This window comes from Doryrhamphus excisus, chromosome 8, assembly GCF_030265055.1.
Source record: "Doryrhamphus excisus isolate RoL2022-K1 chromosome 8, RoL_Dexc_1.0, whole genome shotgun sequence".
NCBI classification, from domain to species: domain Eukaryota; kingdom Metazoa; phylum Chordata; class Actinopteri; order Syngnathiformes; family Syngnathidae; genus Doryrhamphus; species Doryrhamphus excisus.
The window spans coordinates 20,589,298-20,612,819 of NC_080473.1; the positions used below are offsets into that span (position 1 = coordinate 20,589,298).

Consider the following 23,522-nt stretch of genomic DNA (forward strand, 5'->3'; position numbering starts at 1 on the left):
TGGCAAAACATGAAGGTGCTGTGTCGCTGTTGAGTTGATCTCGCTGCCACGTAGTCTTTGGCAACAATTACATCGTCAATGTAGGCAAAACTACCCTTAAATATGTCATTTATATGCATTTTAATTTGTTGTAAATGCAGGTAAAACTATAATTGTGTTCACATTTATGAGACTCAAGTGCTGTTGAGTTGATCTCGCTGCCACGTTGTCTTTGGCAACAATTACACCGTCAATGAAGGCAAAACTACCCGTAAATATGTCATTTATATTCATTTTAATTTGTTGTATGCAGGTAAAACTATAATTGTGTTCAGATTTATGAGACTCGGGTGCTGTTGAGTTGATCTCGCTGCCATGTTGTCTTTGGCAACAATTACATCATCAATGAAGGCAAAACTACCCTTAAAGATGTCATTTATATGCATTTTAATTTGTTGTAAATGCAGGTAAAATTATAATTGTGTTCAGATTTATGAGACTCGGGTGCTGTTGAGTTGATCTCGCTGCCACGTTGTCTTTGGCAACAATTACATCGTCAATGAAGGCAAAACTACCCTTAAATATGTCATTTATATGCATTTTAATTTGTTGTAAATGCAGGTAAAACTATAATTGTGTTCAGATTTATGAGACTCAGGTGCTGTTGAGTTGATCTCGCTGCTACGTTGTCTTTGGCAACAATTACATCGTCAATGAAGCCAAAACTACACTTAAATATGTCATTTATATGCATTTTAATTTGTTGTAAATGCAGGTAAAATTATAATTGTGTTCAGATTTATAAGACTCGGGTGCTGTTGAGTTGATCTCGCTGCCATGTTGTCTTTGGCAACAATTACATCGTCAATGTAGGCAAAACTACCCTTAAATATGTCATTTATATGCATTTTAATTTGTTGTAAATGCAGGTAAAACTATAATTGTGTTCAGAGTTATGAGACTCAAGTGCTGTTGAGTTGATCTCGCTGCCATGTTGTCTTTGGCAACAATTACATCGTCAATGAAGGCAAAACTACCCGTAAATATGTAATTTATATTCATTTTAATTTGTTGTATGCAGGTAAAACTATAATTGTGTTCACATTTATGACACTTCACTGTGTTAGCCAAGAACCACAGAGCACTGATGACATCATAAAAAGGCGACGGAAGTGACTTCCGCTTCCTGTGTATTAGCAAGGTAGGATACTAACATGGATTTTTTTGTAATAAAAATACAGTTAGACTCACACCGTGCATTATTAATAACATAATGACAAAATGCCCGCTACATTTCACGGGAAAATGTACGCAAACCGGGTCAAAATGTTAGCGTCAATTTTGGAAGTTAACAGAAAGACATGCTAACAGGAAGTATGCTAACCGAGCTTCCACTGTACACATCCGATTAGCAAAACAGTCTTAATGGCCAACCAAAGTTGAAGGAATTTTACTATTGTAGTCGTAAAAAAAAAAGATTTCGCAGAAAATGTTAGTGAAAATGTTTGATTTAGTAGCCTAAGATTATAAAAACAAAAAAATTCCATGCTGCTCTAAAACAAAGTGAGCATCGACAGGAAGCTGAATTTTATTTGTACAGTTTCTCTTTCCTTACCGCTCGCCCCACAGCGAGGGTGTCAAAGTGGGTGCGATGAGAAGAAATAGTGCTGTCTTCAGAGTAATACAGCGAAGGAGATTATATCGCCCTAAATACATCAGTAGCAGCATGTGTCAGCACAACCCAAACCACTGTTCCATCATGCCATGGAAAAGTACTTTTGGAGCAGCCAGCCAGCCAACCTTCCATTCCCTCCCCTCAACTGGCTCACCACTTTGGATATTTTCTCCCAGTTTTTCTTCCTTCCCGCCCATTTCCTCATCGGCATTCTACATTTTCATCGGTTAAAGAGTCAAGATAGTCCGTAGCGGTCAGCGTGTGAGCGGTGGTTCAGCCACCCGGAGCCACGTCCGTGCCTTTCCCCATCATGTGCCCCCCCACATCCACACACGCCCGCCCGTACGCCGGCCTGACAGACGGCTGTAAAAGTTTTCCGAGTTGTAAAAATTTAAATGGCGCCGCTCTCTCTTTCTTCTCTGTCGCCTGGTATGGAAATAGGCTGCATGTGAATTTTATTTCAAATCTCCTTCATGAGATACACGCTGCCAGACTCCCTCTTAATTTCCCCCTCTCATTCTCCTGTTTAAAATTCATGGACTTTCTTATCGCATTTTTGGGGGGAAATGATAATTATAATTCCCCAGAGTCTGCCAGCGGTGCTTAAAAACCTGATTGAGGGACACTGAGGGCGTGCATGTTCTCGTATAAACGAACACATTGCAGAGTCATGAGCAACAGGGCATGAACAACAAGGAGACGACAAAACAATTGGACATGACTGCAGCATCGTCATTCATTAAAAAAAAAACATGTTTAATTATGAAATACTATGGTAAATAATGCTGGAATATTATTCTTTCTCGCTGGGCTTTTCCCTTCAGGGGTCGCCACAGCAAAGCAATCTCCTCCATCCAAGCATGTCTTCTGTCTTTCTCATGTCCTCCTTCACTACATCCATAAACCTCCTCTTTGGTCTTCCTCACGCCTCCTACCTGGCAGCATCCTTCTACCAATATATTCAATATAATATATTCCTGTGGACATGTCCCTTCCTGATCCTATCCATCCTGGTCACTCCCATCCTGGCGATGGCTGGTCTCACCACAGTTTTGTATACCTTTCCTTTCATTTTAGCTGAAACTCTCCTATCGCACATCACGCCTGATAACTTTTCTCCACACATCCCATTCTCCACCTTCTGTATCTCTTCTCCCTGTAACCTCACTCCTCCACTTGGGTCCCTCTCATTCACACACATGTACTCCGTCTTGTTGTGACTAATCATTCCTCTCCTTTCCAGGGCAAATCTAATGCCTAATGATGGAATAGCACAACATATTTAATCACATTAATAAAATAAATAAATAAATATTGGACTACAGAAATGTAGCCACAACCTTTATTTACCAAAGCCAAGAAAAGGGTGTTGGAAGCAGGCAATAATTGGAAAGAGTGAGTGAAAGAGTCCCAACCATCTCAGTCTGGCCTCTCTGACTTTATCTCCAAGGCCTCTAACATGTAATGTCCCTCTGATGTACCCCTCCTCCTGATCCTATCCATCCTGGTCACTCCCATCCTGGCGATGGCTGATCTCACCACAGTTTTGTATACCTTTCCTTTCATTTTAGCTGAAACTCTTCTATCGCACATCACGCCTGATAACTTTTCTCCACACATCCCATTCTCCACCTTCTGTATCTCTTCTCCCTGTAACCTCACTCCTCCACTTGGGTCCTTTCTCATTCACACACATGTACTCCGTCTTGTTGTGGCTAATCATTCCTCTCCTTTCCAGGGCAAATCTAATGCCTAATGATGGAATAGCACAACATATTTAATCACATTAATAAAACAAATAAATAGCCATAACCTTTATTTACCAAAGCCAAGAAAAGAGTGTTGGAAGCAGGCAATAATTGGAAAGAGTGAGTGAAAGAGTCCCAACCATCTCAGTCTGGCCTCTCCGACTTTTTCTCCAAGGCCTCTAAAATGTAATGTTCCTCTGATGTACCACTTCCTGATCCTATCCATCCTGGTCACTCCCATCCTGGGTATGGCTGGTCTCAAACATGGCTGATCTCAACACAGTTTTGTATACCTTTCCATTCATTTTAGCTTAAACTCGTCACCTCCTTTTTTAAGTACTTGAAATTTTCCACCTTCTGTATCTCTTCTCCCTGTAACCTCACTCCTCCATCTGGGTACTCTTGAACATTCTTAACAAACAGCAACAGAACCAATGTTGTAATAGCTATGAGGCACAAACATTAATAACACTGATGACTTCATTGAAAACTAAAGTAGTCTAATGCTAAAAATGTAATATTTTCATAGTTAGAGGATAAAAAAACGTATGATCCAGGTCTGATCCAGATCAAAGAAAATCCTGTTTACACTGCCATGATACATATTCAATCTGGATGACTAAACTCTGTCCACATGGGAATTTTGTTTTTTTTGGAAAACTGAAGCGTATATGGAGCAAATGCCTGCTTACCTGTCAAAGAGCTATCCAGGTTGTCCATGCTCGACCCCGGCGTGTGCTCGATACCGCGTGGATGCCTGGCCCCGTATCCTTCATCTTCGTCATCGTCTTCCTCCTCCTCATCGGCCAGGTCGGTCTCCAGGTCGGAAACCATTGTGCTTGACACGTAGCCCACTGGAGGGGCCGGGGCCTGGGGCGGAAGCGAGCCCCCTTGCATGTGCCTGCGGAGCGACAACCAAAGAATGTCAAGATTGCCGTCGATGAATAAATGCCAACAATTCGGCTAATTTGAAGGCGAGGCTCACACCCTAACACAATGACCCGTTAATTACGGCCGCGGAGAATACAAAAGCGAGCGTTCCGGGGTCCTGTCGACACGCGGCCGTCACGTCGACTGACAGCGGCGTTTCTTTGAAGGGGGGGGGGGCTTTGCATGGGGAATGTAATGCTTGTAATTACTGAGCCTCTTGTGTTGTCAGAAACGCTTTCTAAGCAACGCCGTCATTACTGCGGCTAACATGACATCTCCTTTCTTGACAATAACTCCCCCCCCCACCCCCCCACAGCACATTTTCACTATTGCCAATGAATGCCAGACTTTCCTCCTCGTTGTCGACAGAATGAAGTATGGCCTTCATCTGACTTGCATGAGCACAACAGCGCTGGAATGTGTTGCATTATACTCGTATGTGTGTGTGTGTGTATGTGTGTGTGTGTGTTGCATTTAAGTGTGTGTGTGTGCGTGGGAGTAAGTACGAAGACATGCCTAACAGGGAGCGGGAGCACAGAGCTGGTGGCCTAGAGTGCTAGCACAGGCCCATTAAAATGAAATGATGAATGGGTTTATCTTCGCTGCACACACAGGCGACACAAAGACTAACTGTTACAGCGGCACCCGAATCAATCCTGCCGCCGGCGTATATGCGTACAGTAAGCGCTTTCAAATAACAGCCACGCATACGGGTCACGCTCGTTGTTTTGTTCTCACTTGTCTGGCTTGGCTCTGCACTTTACCTTTAATGGCAATATATGTATATACAGTAGCTGTGGAGGGCTGACACTGTGGGCATTTTTGGATCAGATGTTCAATATTTGTGCAGGTCGTAATACACATAAGGACTCGGTTATCATAACTGATGCTTAGAATTTATATTAAAAAAAAATCTGGAAAATGGCAAAAAAAGAACTGAAAATGCAACAGTAAATCTAATACAATTTTCATAGTGTTACTGTAATATTTCTGATACTATATAAAAATAATAATCGTAATGCGTTTTATTTATGAAGCATTTTCATGATACTCAGAGTATATATTTTTTGGTCCTTTGTTGCTGCTGCTTTATTTGGTTTTATATTAATTATGTTTGTCCATCCATCCATTTTCCTCTGCTTTTCAGGGTCAGCAGTCCTAACTTCCCGGTCCTTGGCCACTTCTTCCAGGTCCACCGGGAGGACAACAAGGCATTCCCAGGCCAGCTGTGAGACATCATCATCCCCCAGCGGGTCCTAGGTCTGCCCCACGGCTGGGCATGCCCAGAAGACCTCACCAGGGAGGCAGCCAGGAGGCACCCGGACTACATGAAGGAGCAGCGGGTCTACTCTGAGCCCCTCAGAGATTAACTCCTCACCCTAAATCCCGTTTAATAAAAATAAAAATAAAAATAAAAATAAAAATAAAAATAAAATAAAAATAAAAATAAAAATAAAAATAAAAATAAAAATAAAAATAAAAATAAAAATAAAAATAAAAATAAAAATAAAAATAAAAATAAAAATAAAAATAAAAATAAAAATAAAAATAAAAATAAACAAAAAAACAAAAAAAAACTACATTAGGAAAGCAGGAAGTGAACAAATGTAACAGTTACTGATTGTAAAAGTACCAGATGGAGGGGTAGGATTTAATAAGCTTTGCTTCTTCCTACTCCTTTTGGACATGTGGAACTGGGAACTGATTATGTGATGCACTCAATTGTAATCTGATGCATGTTCAAATGAAATGAAACCATTACTTTTTTAGGATTTTGTTTTGTATTATTATTATTATTGACTTCTTAGCGGATTGTATATTTTATTATATATTGTTACAATTATGTTATTTGTTTATTTAGATAGCATTTCCTATTTATTTGTAACATTTTTCTTTGCCATTTTTTTGTACAAGGTTGTCGTAAGAATGGTCTATACCGTGGATACAAACTGGCAGTTGCATGTGTTATTATTACCATGTCTGCTTGGCCATGTCCATTTGGTAGGCTCTGGTCAGCTCGTCCAGATGGGCCTGGAGCATGGGCTGCATCTCGTCCCGAGGGGAAGGGGTGAGGGTGGCCGTGGACTGCTGCCCGAAGGAGACGGCTGCCGGGGAGGAGGCCACGCCCCGGATGGGCGGTGTGGGTACCCTCTCTTCCTCTTCCTCGAGCTCGTCCTCCATGCCTTGGTGGAGGTAGGTCTGCACGGGCATGGGCGGACCCCAGCCATCACTTTCATACCTGATGTGAAATAATCATTAAAAAGCCAGCGTTACTGCGGCGTCTTCATATCGCTGTGCAGATGTTGTCTCGGCTATAGCGGCGCTGAAGCAATAACAGCCATAAAGAAAATGTTCATTAAAGAAATTTGTCAGTGCAGCCTCCGTGGGACATAACGGCTTTTATCTGCTGCCACCTCAGATTTACAGTGACTCCTCATTAAACCAGATGACTCTCCCTGATTGGAAACCAAGAGCAAGGGGACACGGAGCTACTGGACCATGGAAAGACATGTCGACTACTCTAGTAGATTTTGATAAGATTCTCGTTTAAATATGCCACAATTTCGGTCTAAAACAATACAATTATGTGTATTGTTTGGCTCCAAATTCATATGAAACCATCTGTGCTGCCGGCGGATTTATTTCACAGCCATTGAGTCATCCCGTAGATGTGCAGCCGTCTGTACGTGACTTTTCCTACAAGCCGCCTTCCTCAGACATTGATCCTTCACATTGCTGCAGATGTACAGCAGCGCAATAATTAGCTGTAGCGAAAAACAGAGCTGTTATTAGCCACACAATAGCAAGAAGGTCAAAGGAGGCCAAATGAACGACAATGGCGGTAATTATTGTTTTATGTGCTCAGGTGCACACGACTGGAGATGCGACGACGATGTATTGAACCAGTAAAGGGGGTTAAGGTCCTTGGATGAAACGCTGTGGTGTGCATAGTAGGGTGGTCCTTATATGGGGGGGTTAAAAATTTGTTTTTGGAAATGTTCAACTCTCACCCTCTAAATGTGTTAGGATATCAATAAAAACTCACTGTGCAAAATTTTGAATTTTTTTAATATTTCCAGAATTGCTCGTTTTTGAGGAAATTGTACCATTTTAAGAACGCAAAGCAAAATAAAATAAAATAAAACATTACCTTTATTGACTAGTCACTGTGACAGAGTGGTAACCAGCAAAATACAAGTAAATTACAAAAATAAAAATAAATAAAAATAATTAAAAAATAAATAAAAATAAATAAATAAAAATAAATAAATAAAAATAAATAAATAAAAATAAATAAATAAAAATGAATAAATAAAAATAAATAAAAATACATAAAAATACATAAAAATAAATAAAAATCAGAACCATAGTATAATCTAAGCAATAATACGATTGAACTGTTGTCAATCATATTCAATATGTAGTTCACATATTAGAGGTTGAGCAACCTCTAAATATTAATCAATATTGATAAAATTTGGCCCAAATGTTTTTTTTTTTCATTTATCCTAACATATTAGTGGGGTGAGAGCATGAAATTTCAAAAGTTGAAAAATAAGGACCACCGTAGTGCACAGTGGGCAAAGAGGGCGACTCTTGGCAAAAAAAAACAAACAAACAACAAAAAAGGCTTCACTACACATCTTAAAACAGAGAGCAGAGTCTGCTGTCAGTTTTTGCTTTTCTTCAGTGAAAAGGCTCATCATGATGTTGGACAAGTAATAGTAAAATACTGAATATTTAATATCATTGATGTTTTTGGGTTACTTTACCATCTTAATGACTTTGCTCTTACCCAATGGTAGGTTCATTTGCATAAAAAGGATAACGGGCAAACAATGCCACAGTCCAACTCTGACATACCCTCCTCCTCCATCGTGGTGCTCGGTGGGATAGTGGTCCACTTCTGTGCCAGGAAGAGGGTGGATAGGGGGTGGGGGCAAGGGGACATTGGCCCAGCTGGAGCCGTTGGCTTTAACAGGCTTGGATCCGGCCTTGGTCTTCTTCTTCTTCCCTCCTTTCCCACCTGCAACAGGAACACTTCTATTAACCAAACAACAAACCAATCAGTATCCAGTTTGAACAAAAAAGAAAAAAAAAAAAAAAAAAACGTTGAAAATGTCAGAACATTTGAAAGACGCTTTGAACGAGCTTCCGCCGCCACGGAAAACTTCAAGGTTTCCTGATGAAAAGCATCCTTCTATTGATAGATTGGCTGAAAAGCCTGCAATCTCCATAGAAACAGCAGAGACGAACCGTAAAAAACGAGGCAGACCTTGGGGCTCCACCCGAGCCTCAGAGGCCACCCCCCCCCCTTCGCTGCTTCCTTCCACAGTGAAAAATCTCACTGTGCCGCATCATCATAATGAATGGCTTGTGTGGACTTGGTGTGGTCCTAATGCAATTCGCCCAGAGTCTATTACTACTTTCATTTCTTTTATTACACCAGAGAGCCACTAACCCCATCCATTTTCACTCACATCCTTCTAAAACCTGATTCTCCATCTGTCCCATTTGTCTTTGTACAGCTGCCGGCTGGGTCAGCACCATGTTTTATGAAGTAGGACGCGAGTGTTTTTTCTTTGAAAACACACACTTCAAGTCAACTTCTGTTGAGGTTTACGCCACCGATACATACACTTGCAAGACTAGCGAGCCTGTAATAATGATTTATATACAAGTTAACATTTACACAACATTGAGGGAAGTGTAAATGTAATGTTTTAGTCATTGTAACAACTTAGAGAGCAAATAAAACAGTTTCAATCTCAAATCGGAAATAGCAATCTTTGTTGTAAGTCGGCCCAACAAGTTTGGTTTGGCCCGGCTGCCAAAGTAAACATGCACGGAGAAAGCGGCCAGTGTTACTGGTTACTGTAGTGCACTTCAATGTCATGTGATGTGTATCGGTGCCTCATCGGTGCTAAATGATTATTAGACAAATAACTAATGTAGCATTATAACAGACGCACACAGAGCATGACACTGTTTTTAAACATTATTGCAGACCTTATCATGCAAACAGCATTCGCTTAGTTCCACCAATGGTGGAATCGAACTCGGGTCGCCTAGCTGTGTGGCCTGCTCGCTAACCACTGAATCACCGTGCAACCAAGACATCAACTAATTAATAAATGATCACAACATGAAGTCAGCCATGGCATGTCCGACCGTGAAAAAAAAAAAAAAAATCATCCTCCCATTTTGTGTGGAAGTGGTAAGTTTTTGGCTTCTTAGTTTAAAAATAAATACATTTATTTATTTATACACCCTGGTTAGCTCACAAGCTTATTTTCTGGCTAGGATAAAGTTGACTATAAGGGAGTTATTTCACGACGACAAAGCTCTAATAATGTTTAAATCTGTACTTAGAAAGATAAAAACTGATTTCCTAACTATGCAAATATTCAATTTATTAAAATTTAATCTAATATCGAGACATTTATTCATCACAGTCAGGTCTGGAATCAATTAACTACAATAAACGAGGGACAACTATAGTTACATTACTCCAAATCTTGTGCGTCAGGGGTGTCCAAAGTGCAACTCTGCGACCATTTTTGGCCCCTGGCATAAAAATAATTAATTATTGATTTGATACATTATTTAATGATTTAATTTAAAAAAAAAACAGTTTGGACATCTGATCCAAAGGTTGAACTGTATTTATGTCTTTGGCTTTTTCTTTGGCTTTTTGCGGATGCTAGAAAGGGTAAGCATGACAGTAAAATGCAGGTACTAATATAAATAGCATGTAACTGACAGCAAAATGGCGAATGAAGAAAATTAATTTTGCTTTATTGTAGTTTTATTTAGTGTCATTGTACAGGGATTTAGGTCTCTTTATACTTGGTAAACAATAAATGACGATAAAGAAGGCATAAGCAAAAGTACCTATAAGGGTAAGATTGCCAAATAGTGGAAGTAATCAAATAAATAGCAGTCTGCACAAGTTTCTGTATCCTCAACCGGGTTTCTAATAGTTCCTTTGGGCGACACTTGACTTTCAGCAATAAACGAGACTGATGTGACGCTTCCATCACCCTTTCAAACAGGGCCAGCCATCAATAACACCAATATGCTTCTTCTTCTTCTTCTTGGAAATGATGGTGGTCTGGCACTGGAATTACAGCAGCAGCTCCTTTCCAAATATGAAAAGTACAGAGCGAAAGGCTGCGGCCGGGGCAGCGAGACATGAATTACAACCCATCTCCTTTAACAAAAAAAAAAAAACCAAGGGGCCTCTCTCTTTTCAGTGGGAGACAGCGTTCTAAATATAGTCAGCACTTTGGGTATTTATATATACGCAAGGTTTGGGCACTCCCAGCATATAAGTGCAGGATGTGCAGCCCATACGCTTGCTCTGTTTTTATTGGGTGCCGCAGAGCAAGGCCTCCGCATAGTAACTCATTTGTGGCGAAGGCTATCAAAATAACTATCCCTCATTTGATTTGACATGAGGAAAAAATAAAAAAAAGTAACACAGTGAAGGTGAGAATCAGCAACAAACTACAAATGCACGATGTTTAACACCAGCTTTAGCCTCTTCATTTCTTGGAATGACAATCAAAGCGAAGTATGATACTCATGAGTACTATGCTTTGGACAACTAACTGTATATAATCCTAAAGTCTATGCTTATGGTGGCACGAGGAACCTGGCTTAAAGACTAGAGGGCGGTTAGGTCATGTCTAATTATGGAGTGAAATAATATGTTCTCATGGGAATTTGGTTGGATTTAAAGACGTATATTATTTTCAAAGCGGATTATTTTCCAACATGATGAGCATCAATACATTTGCACAGTCTTGGATCCTACCAGGCCAATTCCTCATGCTGCAAACATGCTGTGTTTATTATAATGATATATTTTCACTGCAGATTTCATAGTCTTTATGGCATTTATTAAATAATATTACAAAAAGTAGGAGTTAGAGTGCATGTAATAAATCATACATTATTACATTAATTAATTACATTAATACAGGGGTCTCAAACTCAATTTAACTGGGGGCCACTGGGCAAGGCTGGGCCGCATCAGGTTTTCCAAAAAAAAACAACGCATTTATTAAAAAACTGAAAAATATACAAACTTTTTCAGTGCTTTGGTTCCGATTTTCTACAATAAAAGCTCTGATAAAACATTCCACTGTTCTCAAATATCTTAATTTTTTTTCTGCACAAAATAGGATGAAAAATAAATAAACAAATCAAGAATAAAGAAAATCAATCAATCAGTAATAAATAAATATAATAATAATAATAAAACCACATTTAGTTGGTGGGTAGACAAATTATTTTTTCAGATTAAAATTCACAAAGCATTATTAGAGCCCTGTAGACATGACAAAACACGACTATAGTCACATTTATACTCTTTTTATTTACAACATATTGCGCAACTGCAGGGTCTTGAGACACATGCTAACTCGCAAACTAGAGCGCTAGCGACCTAAACGGTAGCCTTCAAGTTATTTCCTTTCAACTTAAATAGCCAAAAACTTACCACTTCCACACGGATAGGGAGGATAACTATTAACAGTTATTTAACCTTTAACATGAACATTAATCAAACGTAATAATTTTTTCTGGGTACATGATACCATACAGCATCCATATCAAACTTGCGCAGGCCTCAAACTAGTGTCCTGCGGGCCACATTTGGCCCACGGGCCGCGTTTTTGAGACCCCTGCATTAATACATTATAAATATAAAGTTATATTATGAGGTTATATCTCATTGAATTAATCAAAACTAAGCTTTCGATGACCGACATATCTTTAAATTGTCTGGTTTAATTTCTTTGCTTTGGAATTTTTTTACAAAAATAAAAAGAATAAAAAATAACTCATACTACGTCGGTAATAATTTGTAAATATATGAAAATACATCATAAGATGTGTCGCCTATACGTACCATATAAATTGTTAATAGAAATAAAAGAAAAGGAGTATGGATTATGTAGACTCGGCTTAGAGAAAGACCTTCTCTAACCTTCTCTACCAGCTAACCACTGTTAGCCGATTTAGAGGACATGTTGGTTGTAGCGCTAGCACGATGATTAGGCTGAAGCCGATTACCGCCGTTTTATCGATCATCATTATCATTAATCAATGGTGGCTAACTCCACATTTTATCATATAATATATGTTCAATAGGTGTCAGACATGTTTAGGGCTTACTTCGAGCGACGGGGAGGGTTCTGCAACTGAATATAATATAATAATTACAGCAGTTACTTTTACTGTAAATGTTGATCCGAAATCAGAAGTAAGTTTTGTAGGCATGTGACAAATTGCAATTGCTGTGTTATTGTTTTTGGTTATTGGTGGATGGTCTCATAGCATAATAGTGAGCGTAAATAGTGAGGATCTATATAAAAAAGTAGAAACATTGTCCTTCAAGTGCAGTAATAGCTGATATTATGTGTCATACTTAGGCGCAAAATTTGCCTCACTCCCTTTATCCATTATTCTAATCCCTTTTATTTCATTATAGAATACTTCTCAACATTAAATGTATCATTTACATAAACTCCATGTAGAGAAATCTTTTAGCCTGATTACTTTGGTTGAGTCACCGGTATCACGTGTAAAAAGTGTAAAAAGTTGACGTGACGCCAGTATATGCAATACTATTAAATTAGAGTTTTAGATGCAGTGTCTTGTAACCAGATAAGAGAAGAAGAGAACAGGAGGGATGCCTCTGTGTCCTAGAAGTGACATTGCAATTCTCCCAATATGAGTCTTAGTGCGGCGTGCGACCATTAAGGGAATGGACGCGAGGTACTTTTGCCACTTTAGGCAGCCGAGCGTCTCTAATGCGCGCGTCTGTTTGACAGACTCCTTATGCCTGCTCTCCATATCAAGCAGCAATGAGCATTTTGTGTCTACTTCCTCCAATAATGTGATCATAACATTATGACAAAATGACAATAGTTCCTCTTATGTTGGCTTGGGGTGTTACTCACATGCAGAGAGTACCAGGCGTCTATTCGGGCTGTGTGTGTTGTGGTTAAGACATGTTGGATAGTTAAGTAAGATAGTAAAAAAAAAAAAAAAAAAAAAAAAACTATAAGCAGCAGGTGCTGAAAAGAGAAATACAGCAAAGCATCGCAGGTGAGAAATGGTGTTATTCAAAACCGCCATGAACATCAGCTTTATACATGCAAATACCCAAATCAATGAAGCAATTAGAAAAGCCGTCAATCATGAGAAGCCATGCGGCCGAGTAGCACCCCGCCCCCTCCCCCCCCAACCTGAAAACAACCAACCTGAGAGACTGCCGCTTCGCTCTGAGCTGTTGTGAGAGCTGGTGGTGCTGAAATCTTGTGATTGGTTGTGTGGGATTCTACTAGACAGCCCCTCGGTCAGTCGGTAGTCGGGAATGAAAAGGAGGGCTAAAGTGGGCGGGGGAGTTGAAGAAGGGCACAAAAACAAAAGAAAAGAAAAACAAAAAGAAAAGAAAAGAAAAATCACAGTGGCATCAGGTGACAGGCAGCACGGGCACATGCAGACATGCAGTTAGAGCACCAGGCAAGCAGGGTAATACATCAGGGTAACGTTCTGTCACACTTTTTTGTGGATAATTAAAGCAAGGGTGTGGATTCACATATAATATTTATCTTACATAATTATAAAAAAAAAATCTTACATAATTAGTATTTAATTATAATTATATTAGTATAAGTATTTTGTAAAATAAATTACCCGCAAAAAATGCGACTTATACTCCAGTTTTTTTCTACCTAATTATTCATTTTTGGCATTGTGTGACTTATACTCCGGAGTGACTTATAGTCCAGAAAATACAGTAAAAATATCAATAAACAAAATTGATGTATATGTAAAAAGATGTATTGTGTGAAATTTTATTTTTTATTTTAAATGCACAGAAAGAGTTAAAAGTGTGCTATTTCTGTTTAAAAATTTTACATAAATTTAACATAAAAATATGGAATATTTAATTAATATTATTTGATATTATATATTTAAATTCTATTCTATTCTATATATTTAAATTAGTATACTATTATTATTATTATTATTATTATTATTATTAGTAGTAGTAGTAGTAGTAGTAGTAGTAGTAGTACTAGTAGTAGTAGTAGTATTACTATTATTATTATTATTTATCTTAACCCTGAACTAGATTATTGCAGTTGATATTTTTCATTAGAATACATTATTATTATTATTATTATTATTATTATTATTATTATTATTATTATTATTATTATTATTATTATTATTATTATTATTATTATTATTATTATTATTATTATTTATCTTAACCCTGAACTAGATTCTTGCAGTTGATATTTTTCATTAGAATACATTATTATTATTATTATTATTATTATTATTATTATTATTATTATTATTATTATTATTATTATTATTATTATTATTATTATTATTATTATTATTATTATTATTATTATTATTTAGCTTAACCCTTTTTTTCTACCTAATTATGCATTTCTGGCCTTGTGCGACTTATAGTCCAGAAAATACGGTATATCTGATAAATACAAATTTTATCCAAAAATGAACTTAAAGAAAACTACAGTGGGCTTAAAGATGACCCCAGAGGCATCTCATCGGTCAAAGAGCAACACTGAACTCGGTGGAAGCATTTACTTACTATTGTTGCAGGAGTTCTTGTCAGGCAGTGAGTATCCCAGGTTGGCCATCTCTTGCTTGGCCTGCAGGGAGGCCTTCCACTGGGCCTCGGGCAGCTCCACAGCTAGCTCGTGGATGCTGCTGGAGTGGAGGATCTGAGTGGTGGCATAGGGTGTGGCCTGCGATGTTTGGCCGGGGCTGTTGTAGTTGGCTTTGGTGGTGAAATCGATGCTGCTGTAGATGGCTCCATCGGAGAGCATGGTGCCTGTCTTGTCCCCCTGCCCACTCGGGATATCTGGAAAGGTGGAGGCTGTTAGGCGAAATAATAATGTAGATAATAATGTATGTATGTATAATGTATGTGTAATAATGGATGGATGGATGGATGGATGGATGGATGGATGGATGGATGGATGGATGGATGGATGGATGGGTGGGTGGGTAGGATTGATGGATGGATGGATGGATGGATGGAAGGATGGAAGGATGGATGGATGGATGGATGGATGGATGGTTGGATGGTTGGATGGATGGATGGATGGATGGATGGTTGGATGGATGGTTGGATGGTTGGATGGATGGTTGGATGGATGGTTGGATGGTTGGATGGATGGATGGATGGATGGATGGATGGATGGATAGATGGATGGATGGATGGTGGATGGATGGATGGATGGATGGTTGGATGGATGGTTGGATGGTTGGATGGATGGATGGATGGATGGACGGATGGATGGACGGATAGACGGATAGACGGATGGACGGATGGATGGATGGATGGATGGACGGATGGATGGATGGATGGATGGATAGATAGATAGCACAATAACACAGCAGTGAAATTGCCAACGAAATGTCTTTGCCTGGCTCCCATATAATAATAAATAATAATAATATAATAATAATAATGTGGTGAATAAATAGATGACATCAAATATGAACAACAATGTACAGCGTAAACAGTAAATTGCACAAATAATTAAAATAAATATTAATAAAATTATTTTAATAATAAATAATAAATAATAAATAATAAATAATAAATAATAAATAATAAATAATAAATAATAAATAATAAATAATAAATAATAAATAATAAATAATAAATAATAAATAATAAATAATAAATAATAAATAATAAATAATAAATAATATCCAGTATATGTTGTGATGACAACATGTTGTCAGACTTTCGCAAGTTTCGCACTTTTTGCGAAATGTAGGCGCCTATTGAAGGCATATATATATATATTTAATACTACTTCAAATTAAATATATATATTTAATACTACTTCAAATTGACTCAATAGTAAACCTAAGCACAGCAAAAGACTAATTATGTCCCCCAAAAACCCTTAAATATTCTCTACCATAAATCCTAGCTGACTGGGGTACAAGGCAATTCTTTCAAATGCTCCTCCCTTTCTATATTTGTATGCATAAAAAACAAGAGTGCCTTTCCGTCAAGAGAGTGATGACAGGGAGAAAGTGACTGAGCGTGCAAGGGAAGTAGCCGCCATCTCTCCCCCTTGCATGCCCAGTCAAGGGGAGATGATGTAGAGCCGTAGCGGAAGTGTCCGCATCTGCGCCTGTCCTTCACGACTGGCTGCTCAAGAGCATCCTTTCACCCACTCCTCCCCCCATTCTCCTCTCCCGTTCTCCTGCACCACCACCACAATAAAATGCTCTCTGTTAGCCACCCCGGTGACGGTGGAGGGTTTTCACCGTGTGTCCTATACGTACACGATGCATACAAGCGCACATGTTGCGTACACACTAAAAGTTCTGGTAGTAGGATAGAATGTACGACGGAAGAAGCCTCCACTCACCTCCTCTGCCAAAGTTATTGAGATCATTGGGTCCTCCGGAGCTGCTGTTGACAGGTAGGCTGGTGGCAGGCCAGGAGTCGGCTAACCAGGGGTAGCCCGGGTCGCTGGCGTTCAATAAGCCTGGCCGACTGCGAATAAACATATTGGGATTAAACCAATGGTAATGGTAATGGTAATGGTTTTATTTCATTTGAACATGCATCAGATTCCAATTGAGTGCATCCCATAATCAGTTCCCAGTTCCACATGTCCAAAAGGAGTAGGAAGAAGCAAATCTTATTAAATCCTAACCCTCCATCTCGTACTTTTATAATGAGTAACTGTTACATTTGTTCACTTCCTGCTTTCCTTATTATAATTTACGTTTTTTTAAATAATTTAATGAATTTGTATTTAATTAATTAGTATTTTTTTAATTTTTTTTAATTTTTTTTAATTTTTTTTAATTTTTTTAATTTTTTTTTATTTTTTTTATTTTTTTTTTAAAAATTTTAATGTTCTAAATTTGTTAAAATTTTTGTCACGTACCAAAGTAGGAGGTGATATTAGCATCCAATGACATAATGGGTACCATTGTAAGTGTCAATATAGTGATATATATAGCACATGAATGGTTCAAGACTCTTCATCCTTGGATGACATTTTTAGCTAATTGCTAATTTTTATCCTTATGCATTATTTTAGCTGTTTGAAGATGTAGTATATCAGCAAGTTGCAGTATTTGTGATTTTTGTAATAAGGAGTTATTATGTTCTCTGTAGGCGGCATTATGAATTATCCTTACTGGCCTTTTTTGCAGTACATTTAGCCAGTGAAAATTGCTTTAATAAAGAGTGTGGAGTGATTTCTGATTGAGAACAAATTTTGCTTTGTTCAATATTGAAATATTTCTGGCCACCTTATGTTGTATATTTGTAATATGAGGTTTCCAGCTCATATATTTTCATCTATTGTGATCCACAGAAATGTATTTCCCTTCACCCTTTCAATGTCTACACCGTTTATTTGTATTTGCTGGTGCGTGTCCTTTCTGCTGTTAGCAAACAGCATGATTTTAGTTTTATTTAAGTTCAATGTCACCAAATTGTGTTGCCCCTGATTTTACTCCGTTATTTATTGATTACCCAATTGCTGAATACATTAGAATAATTGTTTTTTTTTCTTAATGCTTTCCTTAACTTAACCTGACATGTTGGATTGCGCAAGCGTAAACATGTTATGGTCTTTATCGTGAAGCCAGTTCGAAATAAACGAAAACCCAAACCACCGCAACAACTACTGAGTATGCATATCATTTTCTGCAAGGATTCAGGAGTAAAGAACAAAAGCATAGTTAACATGAATTCAAACACATGTTCACATGTAAGCATTGTCGGGTGTCGGTACGAGATAAGCTGACAATGAGCCTCAGAGTAACGACAAATACGTCAGCAATACATTTGTTGAACCCTCAAAGTCAAAATTCCTTCAGGCAAAGGCTCAGCTTATCTCGGCCTTCCTTGCATCGAGTCTTGCATAAATACACGCAAGTACTCCGTGTTTTCATTAAAAAGCTTTTACTTTCTCCTGCGTTTTCCCCATCAGCCCCTCACTGAGACGTCCAGACAGTTCTAAATCTCGCTTGATGAGACATCAAGCCCCCACTGTGACGGACGGACGGACGTACGGACGTGCGGGTAGGTCGGCGTGTGGGATGTTGGCACATGGGGAGTCGGTGGTGTAGGTGGGAGGGATCCATTGAACAGGTGTTCCATGCCTTCTTATTGGGGACGTGAAACATTAAAGTCAGCCATTAAGGGTGTAACCTGTCACGGGTGACTGCAGTGGGGCCATTAAGACCACTTTACTGTACAATCACGTCTGAGCGTCAGTAGCACACGTGGGAGTTAAGTCGGTATGATGAAGGAAAGACTTACACTCTCTGGTGCCAGAAGTAGATGTCTGAGGTAGTGGTTTAATATCCACATCTTGCCGATTTTCACTTCCAACCACTCCAAGTAACTAAAACCATTCCCTAAGACAGGGGTCAGCAACCTGCGGCTCCATAGCCGCACATGGCTCTTCACCCTCTTTCTTGTGGCTCCTTTTGCAATGCTTGAATATTTTTTAACACCCGAGTGGGGAAAATGCACTTCTTTGTAATGAGTTTTAAAAAATCCTACTTTGTGTGAGACCCTGAATGCATCCTGACTGAGTTCTGACCGGTGATTGCTATAGGATGCTATTCAGTTCTCCCTCACTCCTTCAACATGAAGGAAAATAAGTAATACTTTCCCAGATTTCATTCATTCATTCATTCATTCATTCATTCAGCCAATCACAGGGCACATATAGACAAACAACCATTCACACTCACATTCATACCTATGGACAATTTGGAGTGGCTAATTAACCTAGCATGTTTTTGGAATGTGGGAGGAAACCGGAGTACCCGGAGAAAACCCACGCATGCACGGGGAGAACATGCAAACTCCACACAGAGATGGCCGAGGGTGGAATTGAACCCTGGTCCCTGGTCGCCGTGCCGCCCTTTCCCAGAGCTCATTCATTCATTTTCTACCGCTTTTTCCTCACGAGGGTCGCGGGGGGTGCTGGAGCCTATCCCAGCTGTCTTCGGGCGTAAGGCGGCGTACACCCTGGACTGGTGGCCAGCCAATCACAGGGCACATATAGACAAACAACCATTCACACTCACATTCATACCTATGGACAATTTGGAGTGGCTAATTAACCTAGCATGTTTTTGGAATGTGGGAGGAAACCGGAGTACCCGGAGAAAACCCACGCATGCACGGGGAGAACATGCAAACTCTACACTGAGATGGCCAAGGGTGGAATTGAACCCTGGTCCCCTGGTCGCCGTGCATTAATTTATCAAAAATAAATTAGAGATCATAACTTTACTTTAGTTTACACATACATTTATGTAAGTTTATCTCCAATACTAGCAAGAGTACTCCAACTTGTCTTTTCTGATCTGAACTACTTTGATACCCTCAAATTCTTTCCAATGTTGTTTCTTTAGTGGTTAAGGGGGTAAAATGGCTTTTTTCATAGTAAAGGTTGCCGACCCCTGCCCTAAGACCACCTGAGACCACCATAGCAAGCAGACAAAGCTTTATACCATTGCACGGTTCCTGCTCTGTTCTCCATGGTTACTTATGTTTATTTGCTTAATTTGGCACACTTGGAACCTTGGAAATAGTACCTTTTAGTACGCAGTACAGCCAGTGAAAAAGTATCAATAGCTAACTGTTCTGCAAAACTACTCCACAGTCTCCGCTTGACTGCAACAGTTGTCAGTCTCCTTTTGGATAGAATGTGTCTATTTCGTTTTGTTACTTAATTCCCAAATGATGGTACCAGAAGACATAGTAGTAAAAAATATTATTTTTAGTATTCCAAGCACGGACAATGAAAATACTTGAGAAGCTGCAGTATAATCGACAGGCTACACTCATTTCCTTGCTGCCCTCATTCTCCTTTTGGATAGCGGTGATGCAGGGCTCCCATAGATTTGGCTACAACCCTACGGAGGACCTGCATTGGCCACTCCAAATCGTCCATAGGTATGAATGTGAGTGTGAATGGTTGTTTGTCTAATTTAGACTAATGAACACGCTACTGTTATTTGTCACTGTATGACAGGGGTCGGCAACCTTTACTATCAAAAGAGCCATTTTACTCCCTCGCTCACTGAAGAAAAATAGAATGGAGCCTCGAAACATAATTTAACAGCAGAATATAGGGGCTGCATAGCGGTCGAGTGGGTAGCACGCAGACCTCACAGCTAGGAGACCCGAGTTCAATCCCACCCTCGGCCATCTCTGTGTGGAGTTTGCATGTTCTCCACGTGCAAGAAATGTGTAGCAACATGCTCACATCCAGAGCAAATTGCGAGTCTCCCAAGATTTTGATTGACTGCCAGATTTGGAGGGAATTTTGGGGTATCAAAGTAGTTCAGAGTTGATCAAGTACTCTTGCTAGTATATGGCCTCACAGAAGTCATTACAAAGATGCATATTTTCCTCATTCGGGTGTTAAAACAAATATTTGAGCATTGCAAAGGGAGCCACAACAAAGAGGCTGAAGAGCCACATGCGGCTCTGGAGCCGTAGGTTGCTGACCCCTGCTGTATGATCTGCCTAGCATATTTTCAACCAGCTTGACTCAAGTTTTTATGATAGCTTCCTGGTAAAAATAATTAATAAATCATTAATAAATCTTACCCGTCCAGTATTTGTGTGCGTCCCCCCCCCCCCCCCCAATCCAGGAAAAAGACAATTTGAAAGACGAGCATATGACAGCCGAATGGCCGCGGCGTCCTTGTATCCGTCACCGTGCAGCATTCCTACTCTGGATAATTACAATAAGACTGATTTCTATACAACGTGTGTTCATGTGAGTGTGTGATGGCGGTATAATGGGAGTAGGCGGGGCGCGGGTGGGGGGGTGCTAGACGCACGGTCATATGTCTCATGAAAAGTTGACACCTAACTTTTAATCCCTGGCTGACCCAGGATGGATGGCAACCTTGGCAGATCAAATCTCATCGCTGGCGGTGTGTCCTCCCGTTTTGGTTTGCCATCATAAATAGCCCCCACCCAGACTGACACGTGAGCGCGCTGTAAATATGTCAAGCGGGCGATATTAAAGTGAAAGAAAGTTCATGAATCAAGCATTTATGGTGCCGCCGACGGCTGCATGGAGCTCAGATTAAAAGCATCGACATGAGCTAAGGTGTGGAATAACGCGGAGCGTAGATTTATTCCAAGTGCTGTCATTTAGCATTCAAATTCAGCAATCTCCATGGCAACGATGTCAAGGCATTGCTCCTTAAATCTTCTTTGCTGAAATATTGATCAGAGCTAAAAGTCCATCTCCGGATTCCACGTCTTTCTTGGCAAGAGGCTTCGGCTTTTATCAATTTCAACCGAGCAGCCAAAGTCAAACGATGTAAATGTACCAATCTGCGGCCGATTCGTCTTCCATGAATCATTTATTCTGTGATCGATTAGGTCTAATTGTTCAGTCATGGCAATTGGGCAGGAGCCAATGAGAAAGCCGGTCCATTTACTATTGTCTGATTAATGCAACTAACATACTTTTTTCCCAATTCTTCTAAGTTAACGCTCTCTTATTGTTAGGCCGGATGAAGAAGTACCAACATCTGGAATTTGACGGCACCGCAGAGACAAACTAATCTGAGGAGCGTGTTGTCAGGACGACAGCTTCCATGCTACGCTAACTTCAGATATGACGGATTGGGAGCGCCGTGACCATTCAAATCCTATTTGCCGGCTTGGAAATCAAAAGCGCTTAAGTGGAAAATTGGGAGGAAAACACTGCAGTAAGAAGTAAAAGGAGTGAGAGGGAGCGAAGTGGGAGGAAAGTGGCATCGCTAATCCATCCAGGACCTCCTGGCACCAAAGGACAGGCCTGCCAAGACTGACCATCACTGGCATCAAAACTAAGTATTCATTCATCCATTTTCTAACGCTTATCCTCACAAGTATAGGCATGCTGGAGCCTATCCCAGATGTCTTCGGGCGAGAAGCGGGATACACCCCGGACTGGTGGCCAGCCAATCACAGGACACATATAGACAAACAACCATTCACACTCACATTCATACCTATGGACAATTTGGAGTGGCTAATTAATCTAGCATGTTTTTGGAATTATTTTACTATAATATTATAATAAATTATATTATAATAAATTAAGATTGTATTAATATTACAATAAATTATGTATTATTGTTATAATTATGAAATTATAAATTATACATAATATATATAATATATATGTATATACTTTATGATTTATTCCCACATTAAATATATATATATATATATATATATATATATATATATATATATATATATATATATATATATATATATATATATATATATATATATATATATATATATATATATATATATATTATACAAAAATAAGTAAATACATTATTATTTATTCAAAATTATTTTAATTAAATTAAAAAAAATAAATTAATTGTACATATATATATATATATATATACATTTTATCAACGGTATAAGTCATTTTCTTACCATTAGAAAAATCTATACTAGTATACTGGTACATAAAATATATCACCCAACCCTGTGATTGGCTGGCGGCCAGTCCAGGGTGTACCCAGGGCGTACCCCGCTTCTTGTCCAAATACAGCTGGGATAGGCTCCAGCATATCCCCCAACTCTAATGAGGAAAGCGGCATAAAAAATAAAATGAATGGATGGACTTTTGATGGACTACCACTTCCCCACCCATCATGAGTTGATTCAATGGAACCTCTGAAGTATGCAGCCTGCATTCAATGGAACCTCTGAAGTATATATATATACTTCAGAGGTTCCAAGGATTCAACTCATGATGGGTGGGGAAGTGGTAGTGTTGTCATCAAAAGTCCATCAAAGGTCCATCCATTCATATATATATATATATATATATATATATATATATATATATATATATATATATATATATATATATATATATACTTATCAACGGTATAAGTCATTTTCTTATCATTAGAATAATCTATACTAGTATACTGGTACATAAAATATATCACCCAACCCTGTGATTGGATGGCGACCAGTCCAGGGTGTACACAGGGCGTACCCCGCCTCTTGCCCAAATACAGCTGGGATAGGCTCCAACTCTAATGAGGAAAGCGGCATAGAAAATAAAATGGACTTTTGA

At 39.1% G+C, this 23,522-nt stretch overlaps 1 protein-coding gene across 7 annotated transcripts in view; it reads right to left on the bottom strand.

Annotated features, from left to right (window-relative positions):
* robo2 (roundabout, axon guidance receptor, homolog 2 (Drosophila)) overlaps positions 1–23,522 on the bottom strand; it is a 386,548-nt gene that overhangs the window by 10,527 nt on the left and 352,499 nt on the right. For 3 of the 7 annotated variants that reach the window (XM_058079123.1, XM_058079127.1, XM_058079121.1), the window contains 6 exons: positions 16,788–16,915; positions 14,981–15,253; positions 13,608–13,733; positions 8,197–8,359; positions 6,308–6,571; positions 4,095–4,303 (listed from right to left, as the gene is read on the bottom strand). In XM_058079123.1, coding sequence (XP_057935106.1) covers positions 4,095–4,303; positions 6,308–6,571; positions 8,197–8,359; positions 13,608–13,733; positions 14,981–15,253; positions 16,788–16,915 — 1,163 coding nt within the window. Of the gene's footprint in view, positions 1–4,094; positions 4,304–6,307; positions 6,572–8,196; positions 8,360–13,607; positions 13,734–14,980; positions 15,269–16,787; positions 16,916–23,522 lie in introns of all 7 variants that reach the window. The other 4 variants (XM_058079126.1, XM_058079124.1, XM_058079129.1 and 1 more) reach the window with 2 other exon arrangements.